This window comes from Cydia fagiglandana, chromosome 1 (assembly GCF_963556715.1).
Source record: "Cydia fagiglandana chromosome 1, ilCydFagi1.1, whole genome shotgun sequence".
NCBI lineage: Eukaryota > Metazoa > Arthropoda > Insecta > Lepidoptera > Tortricidae > Cydia > Cydia fagiglandana.
Genome location: NC_085932.1, coordinates 29,694,230 through 29,710,453, shown reverse-complemented (window position 1 = coordinate 29,710,453; position 16,224 = coordinate 29,694,230). Strand labels below are relative to the sequence as shown.

General features: G+C 38.5%; 1 protein-coding gene across 2 annotated transcripts; it reads right to left on the bottom strand.

The window, feature by feature from the left end:
• Window positions 1-1,322: 1,322 nt before the first annotated feature.
• Window positions 1,323-14,398, bottom strand: LOC134668960 (Bardet-Biedl syndrome 5 protein homolog). 2 transcript variants are annotated; one of them, XM_063526474.1, is made up of 8 exons: window positions 14,254-14,398; window positions 13,423-13,571; window positions 12,983-13,079; window positions 11,783-11,863; window positions 4,442-4,532; window positions 3,414-3,560; window positions 2,190-2,378; window positions 1,323-1,683 (listed from the first exon to the last, which is right to left on the bottom strand). In XM_063526474.1, the coding sequence occupies exons 1-8, from the start codon at window positions 14,316-14,318 to the stop codon at window positions 1,462-1,464; spliced, it is 1,041 nt and encodes a 346-aa protein (XP_063382544.1). In that variant the 5' UTR covers window positions 14,319-14,398; the 3' UTR covers window positions 1,323-1,461. The 2 variants fall into 2 exon arrangements, with proteins under 2 accessions (XP_063382544.1, XP_063382552.1); XM_063526482.1 differs by lacking the exons at window positions 13,423-13,571; window positions 14,254-14,398 and adding an exon at window positions 13,143-13,225.
• Window positions 14,399-16,224: the final 1,826 nt, after the last annotated feature.

Below are 16,224 nucleotides of genomic sequence, written 5' to 3'. Positions count from 1 at the left end.
ATTTCACTCTGGCTGCTTCAACAGCCGTTGCTCCGCATTTAGCACATTTTCTATGTGCATTGCTGTAATCCATGTAGGTACAGACTTACAGTCTTAAGTGGTACGTAGCGGTACACGTTGTATGTATTATTTAAAGAGTTAATAAATAAAATTTTCGTTATGAACTTTTGGCAACCACAGCAGTTGGACAGAGTCATTGACAAATATATTTTTTATTATGGTGGGTAGACGTACCTACCCTCCATATATTTTATGAACTTTGATAAAGACAGTTGGAAGCAAATATTCATTATAAAACTTAATCGCATGTAATTAAGTTTTAAGCGTTTTATGATTGATATGAGCGTAAGTCCCGTTTTATGATTAATATTGTATAAAATTCGTGATAATTTAAATCAGAGTTGGGAGCAATGTTGCTGTAGAAAAATGATTTTATTTTTATTACTCGCAACTTTTTCCCGGAGGCCAACGCACACATAGAAGCTTAAGGCGCATACATGCGCAATTATTTGGGGACATAACTTTCTTAGGAAGTGAACAGGCCTTGGTTGGAAGCAAATAATCAATTTTAAAACTGAATCGCGTATAATTAAGTTTTAAGCGTTTTAAGTCCCGTTTTATGATTAATAATGTATAAAATTCGTGATAATTTAAATCAGAGTTGGGAGCAATGTTGCTGTAGAAAAATGTTTTTATTTTTATTACTCGCAACTTTTTCTCTGAGGCCAACGCACACATAGAAGCTTCAGGCGCACACATGCGCAATTATTTGGGGACATAACTTTCTTAGGAAGTGAACAGGCCTTGATGTATATACGAACGTATTATTTTAATGTTCTAAACTGGAAAATAATTAATTTTTCACCACACCAACTCGGAAAGGCTTACTTTGCACTTCAAAAACTGATAGCAAAGTTGCATTTTATTCACATGTGAGGCAAAGTAATCAAATGCAAATGTTTGAGTCTGTTGTTTTCTTATGTTTGCTGGTAGAATTCACTTTTAAATGATGATTTTGGATGATAAATATTTGATAACATTCATTTGGATTTGAAGTTGTTTGATATTTTACATTTAATATTTGCTGGGGTTGGTGTGGTGAAAAATTTTGTGTTTCACTCGGGGGCAAATTTTGTTTAACTCTCGTACTTTGAAACCCTCGCAACGCTCAAGATTCCATTTTTCGAACCACTCGCTACGCTCGTGGTTCAATTTTGGAATCTTTCGCTTGCTCGGGTATCAATATTAGCACGAGCGGTTAAACAACTACTTTGCCCCCTTGTAAAACAAATAACTATTGTATGAAAAAACACAACGTAATAATAAGTCCATATATGTAATTATTCATTTTTACGTATTATCATCAATAAATATTAAATCACATTTTTACTAATTTATATAACGAAGCCATTCAAAGTAGGTATCCTAAGTTCCTAACATAACCGACAAAATTGAACAGTTCTATGAAGAGGTCTGCACTTCAAATAGACTCTTCAGCGTGAACCCCTCCTTCAAAGGCTCAATGGCCAGCCCGAGATACGCGCTGTACACCGGCCGTATTTCATCATCAGGCTTGTTCTGGGCCAGCTGCGACGCGAGGTAGAGGTTGGGGCCCATCTCGCCACGCGGCTCGCCGATTTCCTGCAGCTCTTCTATATCGTCTTTTGGCGGTTCTGAGGGTTGCTGCAAACAATACATGATCCTGATGATCCAGACCAGAGATTATGGCAGGTGATTTTATGGTTTGAATCTTGTGATGGTGAATTTTTGGCGTGATCGTAGAAGGTGGTATTGGGTGAGTTAGGTTAGTTTTGTAAAACCTGCGAGAGAAAACCTTAAACGGACTATTACATCCCTCTTTTTGGAAGTTATAGTTGCACCAAACAAAGTCTGCAGCGGATTTGATAGCCCACGCAGTGTAAGTGTTATGTATACGTCATAATTTCATAGAAGTTTGATGTTTAAAATGACACTTGCACTGCGTGGGCTATTAAAATCGCTGCAGACTTTTTACGGTCTGACTATAATTAATGTGGGTACATACGAAAATAAAATACACAGGAAAACAGCTGTGCTTCAGTAGACGGCTCCTTAGACGAATTCAAAAGGAATGCATCCATCGGAGAAGGATGGCGATGTGTTAAACACCTTGCCAAAAGAGTGGAACGACAAGGAAAAGATCAACTCACCTCATTCCAGTTCATCTCGACTCCAAAAACAGGTCTCTCACTGTAAGCTCGGTGTAGTTCCTTCAGCTCGTCTCTCAAAGAGTATAGTCTTTCCTTCGGGTCTGCCCGGAAGCCCAGAACGTAACCGCCGCTACTTGGACGCGCCGATATTACAAGAGCCTCGCCAAATTTTGAGTCGCGAGTTGAGATCTGAAATGAGAGCTGAAGTTTTATGTGTGAGTAAGCCAAAATAATAAACTTTTCTTGGAATTAACCCATTTCAATGCTCTTGTCAGAGCATCCTGCGAGCGACTCGAAGTTAACTAAATAAATAAATATTCGATTCAGATTAACCATGAATGGTTGACTTGCCGATATGTTGTTATCTATAAGTTACATCCTCAACCTCTTTGTCGTCTTATTAAGAAAATATTAATTTAGTAGCATCGTGCATCGTTGGTTGACTGTCAGTAAATGAGTCAAATTCTGATTTGGTGATATTTTAGTTTTAGTTTAGTGGCATGTTTTTAACAAACAAAATATAACAAACACTGCAAGTTTTCAAATAAATATTTCCGGCGTGGTGTGGGAAAATTGCGCAGGTACTATTTAAGTGTAATGTGAAATGTGTGCGATGTGGTACCTAGACTTCAGACATTAACGCTGTTGCAAGTTGCAAGTAAGTTCATCTTCTTATATTATAATATATATACGACGGAAAATATACCTATGCATTATTAAATTGTACAGCGGACTTAATCTCGTACAATTTAATAATGTGTAAAATTCGTGAAGGTTTATAAATATAATGAATGCCTGGACCGAAGTGTCATTCACATCATCACAGGCCTTTCCGTCTATTGCAGACGATTTATGCATTTGCTGTTTAGACAACGGGTTTGGTGACTGTGGAGGCCGAGGCGTGAGCGGGACGACCTCCCACATTTTTGGCAGAGAAAGTTCATGCCACCTGAGGTTCCAGTCCCGGTTAGGTAGGTATTTAATTTTTGCAACACCTTCTGCTATCTAAAGCAACCGCTGTAATGAAGTGTACAGATTATGAAATTTAGCTTTAAATAGCCAATGTGTGATAACCACCTAAGGTTATGCGCGCACGACCAACTTTGTCTCCTCAACTTTGTGTTTTGTGCCTGTCGCACTTGACTTCGACACTTGAGTGCGACAGAGACAAAACACAAAGTTGCGGAGATAAAGTTGCTTGTGCGTGTCTACTCTTATACTCACGCTATCAATGGTTAAGTAGGGTAAGGATACGTTGAAGGAATCGTTTATGTCCGCGTACCACACCACCCTCACGTTGGTGACCACCATAGTACCGAGGTTTCCGGACTCGCTGGACAGGTTCCAGATGCTGTGCTCGTTCAGGCAAATCTGAAAAAGAATATTTTTGACAAACATTGAATGTTTGATACGAATAAGACAACCAAAATGGTAAAAAACCGGGCAAGTGCGACTCGGACTCGCGCACGAAGGGTTCCGTACCATAATGCAAAAAAAAAAACAAAAAAAAGCAGAAAAAAAACGGTTACCCATCCAAGTACTGACCACTCCCGACGTTGCTTAACTTTGGTCAAAAATCACGTTTGTTGTATGGGAGCCCCCTTTAAATCTTTATTTTATTCTGTTTTTAGTATTTGTTGTTATAGCGGCAACAGAAATACATCATCTGTGAAAATTTCAACTGTCTAGCTATCACGGTTCATGAGATACAGCCTGGTGACAGACGGACGGACGGACAGCGAAGTCTTAGTAATAGGGTCCCGTTTTATCCTTTGGGTACGGAACCCTAAAAAGGAACCATTATGGTACGACTGTTCGTCTGTTCGTTATCAAAATCGCTAAATATCTCGAGAACTACTTACTTAGGCGAATCGGGGAAGGATTGATCCTTAGGGGACACTTGGTTCAAATTAAACCAAATGTGATGATGATGATACCTAACACTTTTTAGAGTGGGACTTATTATTTGGCAAGACATTTCCGTCAGTAGAAAAAGGCGTTTCTGCTGAGTTGCACGTCGGAATTTAAGGTAAAAACGATGAAATTATATCGCGGTAGACCCGTTGACGTGACGAAAACGTGAGAGTTTAAAGTGTTATAGTAGAAAAAGGCGGTGAATTTAATAAATGTAATAGCGAATGGTATTCCTACCATAGAAAATTTCAATTTCGCTCTTTTTTTCTATTGTCAAAGTGGGTTTGCCAGAGTATATACGAGTATTATATAATCTGATGATGATGAAATGTACTTACCCGCTCTAACGGCAGTATGCTGAGCTGTTTATTGTGGATGATGGCACTGCGCAGTTTCAGGTCGCGGTAAGGTCTTGAAGCTACATACGCCCTGCAAAAAACCCTTTATATATCAAGAACCTTTAACCCTTTCACCGTCAGACGGCCATAAATGCGCACTGTTTATTATTCATATTAATCTTCAAGCATCCCATAAGCAGACATTGGATTCAGGGGGCAAAATTAAATGACAGGTATAATTCCTATATCGAATTATCGATTAACTAAAAGTTATGTTTGTAAGTGAGTAGGGGCCCGATTCGGATTTTGAAATAGACATTTATTAGATATCTTTTAGACATAACCAAGATACGATAACGATATGATTAAGATCTAAACCTGTCAAATTTGACATTTCCGCGATTCTGGAGATACTCTTGAACGATTTCCACAAGATATGACTTAGAGATTCAATTCACATCTAATAGGTATCTTACTCTATCTAACGTAAAAGTGACATTGGTTGCCCGAATTGCGCTGCAAAAGAGAACTAGTTGATATCTAAACTAAAACGTATCTAGAATGGATCTAGTACGTGTCGTCTCTGTGAATATCTTTAAGTTCGAATACGGCAGTAGGTATATTCTAGTACTATTTTGGAGACGAAGGCAAAATTTGCCCCCTAGAATCTGAGGGCCTACCGCGCACCACGTTCGGCGTGTTGCCTTTCTGTCGCACTTGTAAATTTGTACGTAAGTGTGACAGGGAGGAGACACGGTATACAATATCGTGAAATAACTCAATCAATTCACATAAATAACTCTATGATTTATTAAACAATAAAAAGCCTTAAAATAGAAAATATAAACTAAAATTAAAAACTAAGCTTAAAAATAAACTATAAACTATAAATAGAAAATTTGCCCCAAATCGCCGTCTATTGGCAGCGTGCCCAGAAGGCTGGCAGCATTGCCACGTTGTATGGCAATGCTGATCCGCTGCGCTAGATATGACCCAGCCCTCTGGTCACGCGTCAACTCGACTAACCTGCGGCTACATTCGTTGAAAACTCTGTGGGCGCTACCCCAAGGCCCCATAGTCTCAACCCCAAACGGCTCAAATATGCAACCACTATTTATGGTTGCATACTTGCGCCGCTTGAGAAGCTCGGCCGAATTGGCAGCCGAGCCAGCCTTCACTGCAGTGCCGTGGAGATGGGACAGCGCTAGGGTATCGGCACAGGTTGTGTCCCAAACCAGCGGCCGTCCCATCTTCCACGGCACTAGGGTCATACCGTCGGGTCTTTTACCGTCATCGCGGGCGAGGCCAGTAGGTTCTAAAACGGCCGGTGCTCCCGCACTGGCTAAGGCCCGACGGATGACATCATTAAGGCTGGCATGGCGGGGGGCACGCCCAGCGCTTCTGCCGCAGGATAGACCATGGTGGCCCAACCGGTCCACTGGGTCACCGCAGCGACAGCGATGTGGGGCAACATGATACATAGTTATAACTGTTATAAGGAAATTCAGCGCTATTCCAATATCTGAAGCAGTGTATAAGGTACAAAATGATCCACGTAACAAGTTACAACGTAACTTTGAAAGTAATGGAATATTAACATAGTTAATAGAGTAAAGTAAACCAACCTTTTTAAGCATTTGCTTAAAAGTCAGGCTAATAGATATATCAACTAATATATCCTTAATATATCAACTAGAAAGTGCTCCAGTCAGTTTTAGCTTACATATAACCTAGATCTAGAATTCTAGATTCTGAGAGAAAGTATCGTTACAATTGAAATCACCTCAAATAGTCCAATGATTATGTCTAATAAGCCATATACGGCACATACATATGCAAACTGACATAGGTAAGTACTTTATGCATCTGATTGTCAGATGCTGAAATAACTGACCCCCTACAAACAAGTATCTATGCAGGGGGTCAGGTATCTCTGCAGCTTGCTGTACATAGTCTATTGATACGCAAGCAGTTTAAAAATACTGATTTGTGGATAATAAGGGGTCATCCATTAATTACGTCACACCAATTTCTAGGTTTTTTGACCCCCCCCACCCCCTTGTCACACTTGGTCACATTTGGCACACCCCTCCCCCCCTAGTGTGACGTCACATTTTTTCTACGAAATCGCCAAATCGAATTAAGTTAGTACCTAAGTATTATTAATATTTTATCAAAATATTTTTGACGATATAAATATTAGTAATTTTATAACCCAAAACTGCTTAGGAAAGAAAATGAAACGATTAAAAACTATTTTCGTTTTAAAAACTTGTTATTTAAATGTACAGCGAATAAAATAATTTAAATAAATTTTCGGTTATTGATGAAGTTAAAGTGACGTCACAAAGTTTGTGTCTCCCCCCTCCCCCATGTCACAATATGTCACATTTTCTTGACCCCCTCCCTCCCCCTAAACGTGTGACGTAATTAATGGATGACCCCTAATGCAGGTAAAAGTTATAAAAAATAATCACTAACGGCCACTTGCACCATCGTACTAACCCGAGATAACCTGTTAAACCATGATTACTAGTACAATTTGACACTGGGTTAACGGTTTAACCGGTCTGGTTTAATGGGATAGTGCAAGTGAAGCTAAGTAAGGCTTTCTGGCTTGACGCAAACATACTTTTCTCTCTTCACTATTACACGACACAAGCGCCTGTTGTGTTGCTTCCTAAGTAAATGCTATGAAGTTTTGTGTAGGCGTCGTAATTTCTCTTCGGGTGTGTTGTTTTATTTTATGTAGGTACCTAAGCTAACTTTAACTTCTTAAGGTAGTTTAATAGGGTTTGCTGTGGGTTTGAGCTAAATAAAGTTAAAATAAAAGGAGTTGTCGTGACGCTGTATCAAGTATAAATTTGCAAAAAAAAAGTATATATATAATCTAGACACACGACAGTATGTCAGCCAAGTTCGCAAGACAAAATATCATATTAATACATACAATTGGACGTAGTTACGCGAAAACGTTCCAACCCACAAGTCACTCGAAAATGAGTTACCATAACCAGGGTACTATTTTTGACATATTACATCATGTGCACACAAAGATGCTAGTATTTTTAGGTTAGTTTCATCAATAAAGTTTGACCCAAATGTTCCAACCCACCATTATACCAAGGACGTGTACTCAAAATAAAGTAAAAACATTACATGCATACTGAAACATATTGTTAAAAACTCCTTATAGAATAACATATCGTTATAATGTTCCACTTGTCTTGAAACATTATACTAAATTCATAAAACGCACATTTAATTTTTTCTTAAATGATCCATGTAGGTTGGAACGTTTTTGCAAAATCTTTATACATTTTTTATTTCTGCAAAAATGTTCCATGTAATTTGAAACCTTTTAGATTAATCCATACTGTTTTTTTTAAGCTGCGAAGACTGTTCTAAATAAATTGGAACATTTTATTATAATATATTATTTTCTAATTTTTTGCTATAAACGATCCACATATACTTGATCCATTTTTGCTATTAAATATGTTCGAGAGAAAAAAAAATTTTTTACCAAAATAAATAACTATGGTATATTTAAGTTTATGTATTTAGTCAAAACAATCAATGGACTATTTACAATAAAGGTGGCAACATTATTACCCTTTGCTCCCGTAAAATGACAGCACCAACGAAACGCACATGTGAAACGAAACGCCGCCGCGGACCTACGCGGAGCTGGTTTGGGGACCTTGCACTTTGTGACTATGCGCTGAAACTTGGCACAGTTGATTCTTAGCTGGTCTTGAGCAGATACAGACCGGGGAGACATCGAGAGCCACCTCTCAATTAGTGGGGGGGGGGGGGGGGGGGAAGTTCAACACTGCCGCGCTTCACTTGGAGCTGCATTTCTCTAAAACTATACCTATTAGGGCATGTAATATATTATTTTCGGATAAATTAAGGACAAGGAATCTATTTTTAGAACAAAAAATGCCCTTTCGAACAAAAAAGTGAGTAAAGTAGAAAAGACTAAATAACGTATTTTACATTTATTATAATTACAATTAAAAAAAAAAAAGAGTAGCAGGAATCTGAAAAAAAAATATGCCGATGTGCCGCCGACATATTTATGAATATGGAATTCTTAGAGATTTTTGATTAAAATAACTCATTTTTAGTTACTTTGTCAAATTCGATCTCGTCGAGATATTAATCTCGATCTCGAAAGTGTGACTCTCGAGATCTCGAAACACCCAACCTAAAAAAAACAAAAAATTAAAATATTATACCCAATCTCTATTCGGATATTTCGTGCGAGATTTCGAATCGCCAATCTTGTACCTAAAGAATTTTGTAAACCCATGACCATGCAATAAAATAAATTTCATATCAATTTCAATTTTGAAATATTAGAATCAAAAAGTTCAAAATAGATTTTATAGGTACATAACTTCAAAAATGTGTTCCCTCTCAACCCAAAACCCCTTGTCTCTCAGGATGATCTAGATATTTTCACACAAGACGGTTTATCGATAACTTCTTACATCACTAGATTCTTCTTCCTCGCGTTATCCCGGCATTTCGCCACGGCTCATGAGAACCTGGGGTCCACTTGACAACTAATCCCATGATTTGACGTAGGAACTAGTTTTTAAGTAAGCGACTGCCATCTGACCTTCTAACCCCAATAAGGCCTAGTTTATAAACTAGGCCTTATTGGGATTAGTCCGGTTTCCTCACGATGTTTTCCTTCACCGAAAAGAGACTGGTAAATATCAAATGATATTTCGTACATAAGTTCCGATAAACTCATTGGTACGAGCCGGGGTTTGAACCCGCGACCTCCGGATTGCAAGTCGCACGCTCCACCGCTAGGCCACCAGCGCTTCTTACATCACTAGATTATCGACATTAAATGTCGACGAATGCCCATCACTTTTCTGTCTGTGTACTTATTTAGAAACTTGACTCCGCCCTTAAAATTAGTGCGATAAGTACAACTGCAGCACAGGCGAAACATACTTACTTACTTACTGCCGTGGCGCAGTGACCCGAAGTGGATCTTGGCCTCTGACACTAAGGAACGCCATGCTTCTCTGTCATGCGCCGTTTCTGTCCAATCGACGGCACCGAGCTCGTTCAGATCTTTCACGACCTCATCGCTCCAGCGATACCTAGGACGCCCAACCGGTCGTCGACCCTCCGGACGGCCCGAGTACGCTCTCCAAACCGCTCGATCTTCACCCATACGGACCACGTGCCCGAGCCATCGGAGTCTTGAGGCTTTCGTTTCTCCGACTATATTGGGCTCGGCCACTAGATCTTCGATTTCCTGGTTCCTGCGTAGGTATCCTCCATGAGCCATCTTCTCCGCGAGTGGGTCCAAGTATCTTCTGGTAGATCCTCCGTTCAGCCACCAGCAGTGCGTATTCCTCTCTTTGTGTTAGGGTCCAGGCTTCGCATCCGTACATCAAGATCGGTCTGATTATAGTCTTGTATATACGGAGTTTCGTCTTTCTGGTCATTAGCCTGGACACCAACACTTTAAGAAGAGCAGCTGTGCACCGGAGCGCGTTCTGAATTCGGGTTTGGATCTCCTCTTCCCTCCGATTGCTGTCTGTGACGATACACCCAAGATATTTAAATTTCTCTACACCTTTGTAAGAGGTTTGTCCTATAGTGAGATCTTTCCTACGAATAGAGTTATTTCTGTATCGCTTCATATGAAGGTACTCAGTTTTCTCCCGACTAATTCGTAGGTCAACCTTCACTGCCTCTTCCTCAACGAGCAAAATGACGGTGAAAACGGGAGTCTGCCTAACAGACCAGTTTGATGTCGGTACGGGTCTCAAGCAAGGGGATGCTCTCTCTCCCATACTTTTCAACTTGGTGCTCGAATATGTCACCAAGAAAGTTATAGCCTCTGGTGGCGGAGTAGAGTTGAACGGTAGCCACCGAATTATTGGGTATGCAGACGACCTAGCCCTCCTGGGGGAAAACGAGGCGGATGTCCGTAGGGCTGCTCAGAGCCTAGAGGACAGGCGAAACATCCTGCGTAAAAATCTCAAAAATCGAGGTTTCGTACTCGACTGTTTCCTCCTCCAAAACTTAACCAATCAAACTTAAATAACCAAAAAGAAGAAAATAATGTTATATGCTTTAGGTCAATTTAAATTCATTACATACACTTAAATTCGTTTTGGAACGTTTATGCATAATTGCTATTTAACAAGTTTCATACAAAATTAAATTTAGCGAAAACGTTTCAAACTCGTTTTACCTATTTATATGCCCCTTGTATTATGTATTTACAAAAAATATGCATATCATTCAATAACCAGTTTGGCATTCCACAGTAAAACCAATAGTATTTGCCTGAAATAATTACAGGGAAAAAGTGTACCGCTAAAACACAAAATTGCGTTTATCTCAAAATGGGGTCGCTGTGGGTTGGAACGTTTTCGCGTAACTACGTCCAATTAAACATATAGTAAAATGAACAGTACCTACATCGCCTACTATTCGTGTTTGTAACTACACATGTGGTATTATAGCTATCCAAGACAGCAATCGTTGATAGAAAACTTCAATTGATTTAAATAAATTGTATAGAAATAGCCACGTGACTTTTCGTAGTATCTGTCATCCCATACATGTTTTCTTTTGATTTGAGTAATGTAACATGAAATTCTTTATGTAAATACCTAAAAAAGGTTCCTGTGAGTAGGCCACAAAACTCACAAAAGCCGAGACTTACGTACCTACAGCTCTGCTTTTGGCAGATTGTTTGTTTGACTTCACTACTCAAAGAATATCTGAAGAACGTCGTTTTCACTCGTCCTTAGCGATAATGCCGATTCCAATTTCAACGTCTTTTGTGTCTTTTTTGGGAATATTTTCCTTGTGGATTTTATCACGAGCCTTTTGAAGATCTATACGAACTTTTTAAATTAATAACTAGGGAACACAACCATACTTAGGTACCTAAAGGTGGACAAAAATATCTGAAAAATCAACGATGTGATAGTATGTTCCACAGCAACCGTAGAGTTTAGTTTTATTGTCACAATGTCCGTTTTTGTGCATTTAATTTAATTTTAGATAAAATTCATATTAGTTAAGTTCCTCTAAAAACCGAAGACGCATAGCGTTTCACCGAGGTACGCTTTTGTGGCAGCCAAAGGCCGAACTGCGGATTAGCAGAGCTAAAAAAGTCAATTTAAAAGTTAAAAAACCGACTTAAAAAGGATAAAATAATATATTATGCTGTTTTATATGTGTTAAACTGTACTGATACGATTGAAGTCGGTGCCAATCCACTTAGTTGCAATACTGGTTTTTGGAAGTCGGTTAAAAAAGGAGTAATTAGGAGGAGGAAGGCCTTACTTGTGTACACCCGCGACGGATGTGTAGTGCCTTACGCAGTTCGGAGCCAAGTTGGTGAAGATGAACTCGTAACGGCTCGACCTGTATAGGATAGTATAATTTTTATAAGTTTTTAGTCTGTGAACGCGACTCAATCGTAGCACACTGCGCTTTTAAAAACTTCAATCTTTTGAGTCGTGAGTCGAGTCTGTTTTCGAGTATTTTTGCGGCGCACGTCAAGTTAATACGGACATGTCATGAAATTTTAAGGTTCGCAATATACCTACCTATCTAAAAATCTTTTGCCAAAGTTATGCAACCTTAAGTCCCAACAGGAGCGGTCATTTCTCCATACAAACGTACTCGACTGTTTCCTCCGTGGGTTTTGATGCTAGAGCAATGATTTTTTTAACACAGATTAATATTGTCAATATCTGTGTTGGACCGTTTTGCTTTTTTTTGATATTTTTGTTTTTAAGGCGCTAGAACCCTTCAAAAAGGGCCAAAATGGCCTCATTGACTATGCCGCAATGAGAGGCGTAGTATTCAAAACTGATATCAATTAGCCAAAAAAGCAAAACGATCCGACACAGATAATTTCATAATCATTTAGATTTCCAAATTTGGTTACGATTGGTTAAGCTTTGGAGGAGGAAACAGTCGAGTACGAAACCTCGATTTTTGAGATTTTTACGCAAGATTTTCGCCTTGTCCTTATCGCACTAGTCTTAGGAGCCGCTTCCGTTAGCGAGGCACTATATTTAGCTAAAATATTTAAAACTCAGCTCCTGTTTCGTCTTAAGTTTAACACATTCATGGCCATTAATTGCTACGTTTTACACTCGTAGCGCGTAGCCACGGTTTCGCCGTATACCATTAGACCTAAGTGCACTTTTTCACTGCCAACTCGGTGCAAAGTAGGCTTAGATCTACTCTATACTTCGTTTTTTTAGCATTAGAAATTAGGTAAACAATCTTGATGTGTCTTTTAATTGAAAAACACATTTTGAAAATAAATTACGGCAAATATGTAACAATTATGAATCTAATACGATCATTTATATTCTTCTACTTTCATAAGTAATAGTTATTGATTTTTAAAAAGCGTTTTTCAATTAAAAGACATGCCAAGATCGCTTACCTTCTTTCAAGTTCTTTCTAATGCTGAAAAAAACGAACTATAGAGTATGTCCTTGAATCCTAAAGACACTCTTACACTACCTGTATGCAGCGAGTAGATAAAGGGCTTGTGTGGTGCCGCGGAGACCAGAGTTTACCACTTTAGTGCTGGTGGAGATTATGCAGTTTAGGCCGACAGCTGAAACCAATACACACATGAACAATATAGAGGCTCCCATTTTAAAGGCCGGCAACGCAATACACAAATTGATCCTCGGGGATGATAAAGAATGCCAAATGAGTCGTAGATTAGTGACCACCATACGGCCCTTGTTATCTGTGTTGCCTTTTCGCATCATAACTCGATTCTGCCAAAAATCTCCATATTATCAGTTAATACATATACAAAATTGATCCTAGGGTAAAGAATGCCAAATGAGCCGTAGCTTAGTGATCACCATACGGCCCTTGTTGTCTGTGTTGCCTTTTGGCATCATAACTCGATTCTGCCAAAAATCTTCATATTATCAGTTAATACTTACACAAATTGATCCTCGGGGATGACAAAGAATGCCAAATGAGTCGTAGATTGGTAACCACCATACGACCCTTGGTGCCTGTGTTGCCTTTTGTGTCTTCTACTGGCTCAATTCTGTCGAAGATCTTCTCGCCCGAACGCAGTTTTAGGTAGCTGCAACGCAAAGATAAGTAATATTTAAAACCTCGTTTTACAAATTAAAAGCCTAGGGATTTTTTAGTCTTATAATACCTAAATAATCGTATAAAAAAATAAGATTTTCGTATATCTGTCTAAACTATTTAGTATAAATTATTACGCAACCAAACTACAGGAATCTTAGATATTATCAGGAACAATTGATAATTTGTATCAATTTGGCAAACAATACCCAGAGGCGAAACTTGGAAACAAGGGTTAGTGTTATATCGAATAGTTTGAAAAGTGAGCTAAAGTTTTGTCCATACAATAACGACGATTCTGAACTTCTGTTCTTGTCTGGTTCCCTTCTCAAAATAAAACCTCAGAAAACTATTATTTATTCTGTGGAAAAAGTAATACAGGTTGGCCCAAAAATACGTTTTGTTTTAATGAAATCATTGTAATATTCGAACTTACGTTGACCAAAAACGTCACACTGACATAATCATATCTAATCCATATCGTATCTAGACGTATTTTAGCGTATCTTAGAGCAATTAAAGTTCGAATCGGGCAGTAAGTAGTTTAAATTATAATGACATTTTGGAAAATACATGTAAGTCAGCTTTTGAAATATGTAGTAAGTTTATTTTGGTCACATATCTAATAATACAGCCTTCAACACGGAACAAACAAACCATACAAAGAGACTTACGCAAAAGGCAAATCGAATAACACTTCCCTATCCTCCCACAGAGCCCCGCTCTTAGTTTTACTCATGGTTAATTAGTGACAAAAAAAACTAGTAAATTAATAACACTGTTAAGGTTAAATAATATTCGTTTGTTTCGTTATCCGTTGCCGTGGCAACGCGCTGTTTGAGTTAGCGTTTTCTGTGATGTGGGCAGTGTTGCCAACTCGGATTTTGAAAAAATGCTAGACTAATGTCTAGATTATGCCAAAATTATGCCTAATATTTTTGAAATATGCTAAAAAAATGCTAAAGTATCACTTGAAATTAGACACTTAAAACACATCAATTTTTCAAATTTGCCGCCTTTTTCTAGTGACAAGATCTGCTTGACCAACTTTATATAGACCGTCGACGTCCAGTCGTCCATCCGTCCCCAAAAGTCAAAATTGATAAGAAAATATGAACCACATAGGTAAGGCGATGGCACACATTGTTGCTGCCAAATTGGTGTAAACTTGGCTTACGATTGAATTATGCTAAAAATATGCCAGATGCTAAATGGAAAATTTTGGTGCCAAAGTGAGTGAAAATATGCCAGATCTGGCATCATTTATGCCAAGTTGGCAACACTGGATGTGGGGGTTTGTGTGTTTTGAAACGAAATAAGCATTATTTTCGTTAGGAGGTATTATTGTGAATCTTACATTTGACTGTGATTGCTATTTATTAACAATACCTAAGTACCTATTTAGGCTCAGTTTGGTGCGTGGTGCTTGTTATGTTATAGTAAAGAGTTATGGATTGTGGTAGAGATGTAATTTAAGAAAAAATCGGGCCGATAAGTTAAAAAGCGGTGCAACTTACCTTGTCTAAGAATTTCATTTTTAATACGTGTCCGATCGAAGTACCTACGTAGGTATTGGTTTCGGCACGAAAATTATGTTTCGGCCTTGGGTTCAGTCGGTTTGGGCTAAAAAACAATTTACAAATTGTATTTTTTCGGTTTTTGCAGGTTAAGGCATAAAAATCATGTTTCGGCCGAAACCGAACATTAGGCCGAAACTAGAAACCCTCTGTGTTCGAATTGTAGTAACTGAACTTTTAATATAAATGGCTATCATAGTTTATATAATATGTTGCGTTTAGAAGAAACCTATCTTCAATAGCCGCATTTAACACAAGAGACGCATTTCCCGGTTGACCTTAATACATATTTACATTACGTACTCGCATAGTTTTTCATCATAAAAACCTAACGCATGCTATTCAAGCTTTTTAGGGTTCCGTACCTAAAGGGTAAAACGGGACCCTATTACTAAGACTTCGCTGTCCGTCCGTCCGTCCGTCTGTCACCAGGCTGTATCTTATGAACCGTGATAGCTAGACAGTTGAAATTTTCACAGATGATGTATTTCTGTTGCCGCTATAACAACAAGTACTAAAAACAAAATAAAATAAAGATTTAAGTGGCGCTCCTATACAACAAACGTGGTTTTTGACCGAAGTTAAGCAACGTCGGGAGGGGTCAGTACTTGGATGGGTGACCGTTTATTTTTGGCTTTTTTTGCGTTATGGTACGGAACCCTTCGCGCGCGAATCCGACTCGCACTTGCCCGGTTTTTATTCATGTTGAAGTATTTTTCATTGTTTAGTTGTAGCAGGCTGAAGCATGCTTTGTTGAACGACAATGGATGACAGAGCCAAACCTTCACATACCTATTCACGGCACGTTTTTATAAGCATTGTATTAAAATAAATTGCTTTTAACTTTATGTGTAGTAAAGAAATCTTTAAAAACTCTAGGTAAATGAAGTCTGGTAATGTGCAAAAAATTGGTATTATTTGGTATGAAAATTTAAATCAAATAACTAGTAGCTCGTGGTAGTACTACTACACTACTTAGTAATTCGGTTTACACTTTATTCTAAAATAGCAAGCTAACGTAAAATATTAAGTAGCAATAGGATATTTGACTACTACTCAAATCAGTTT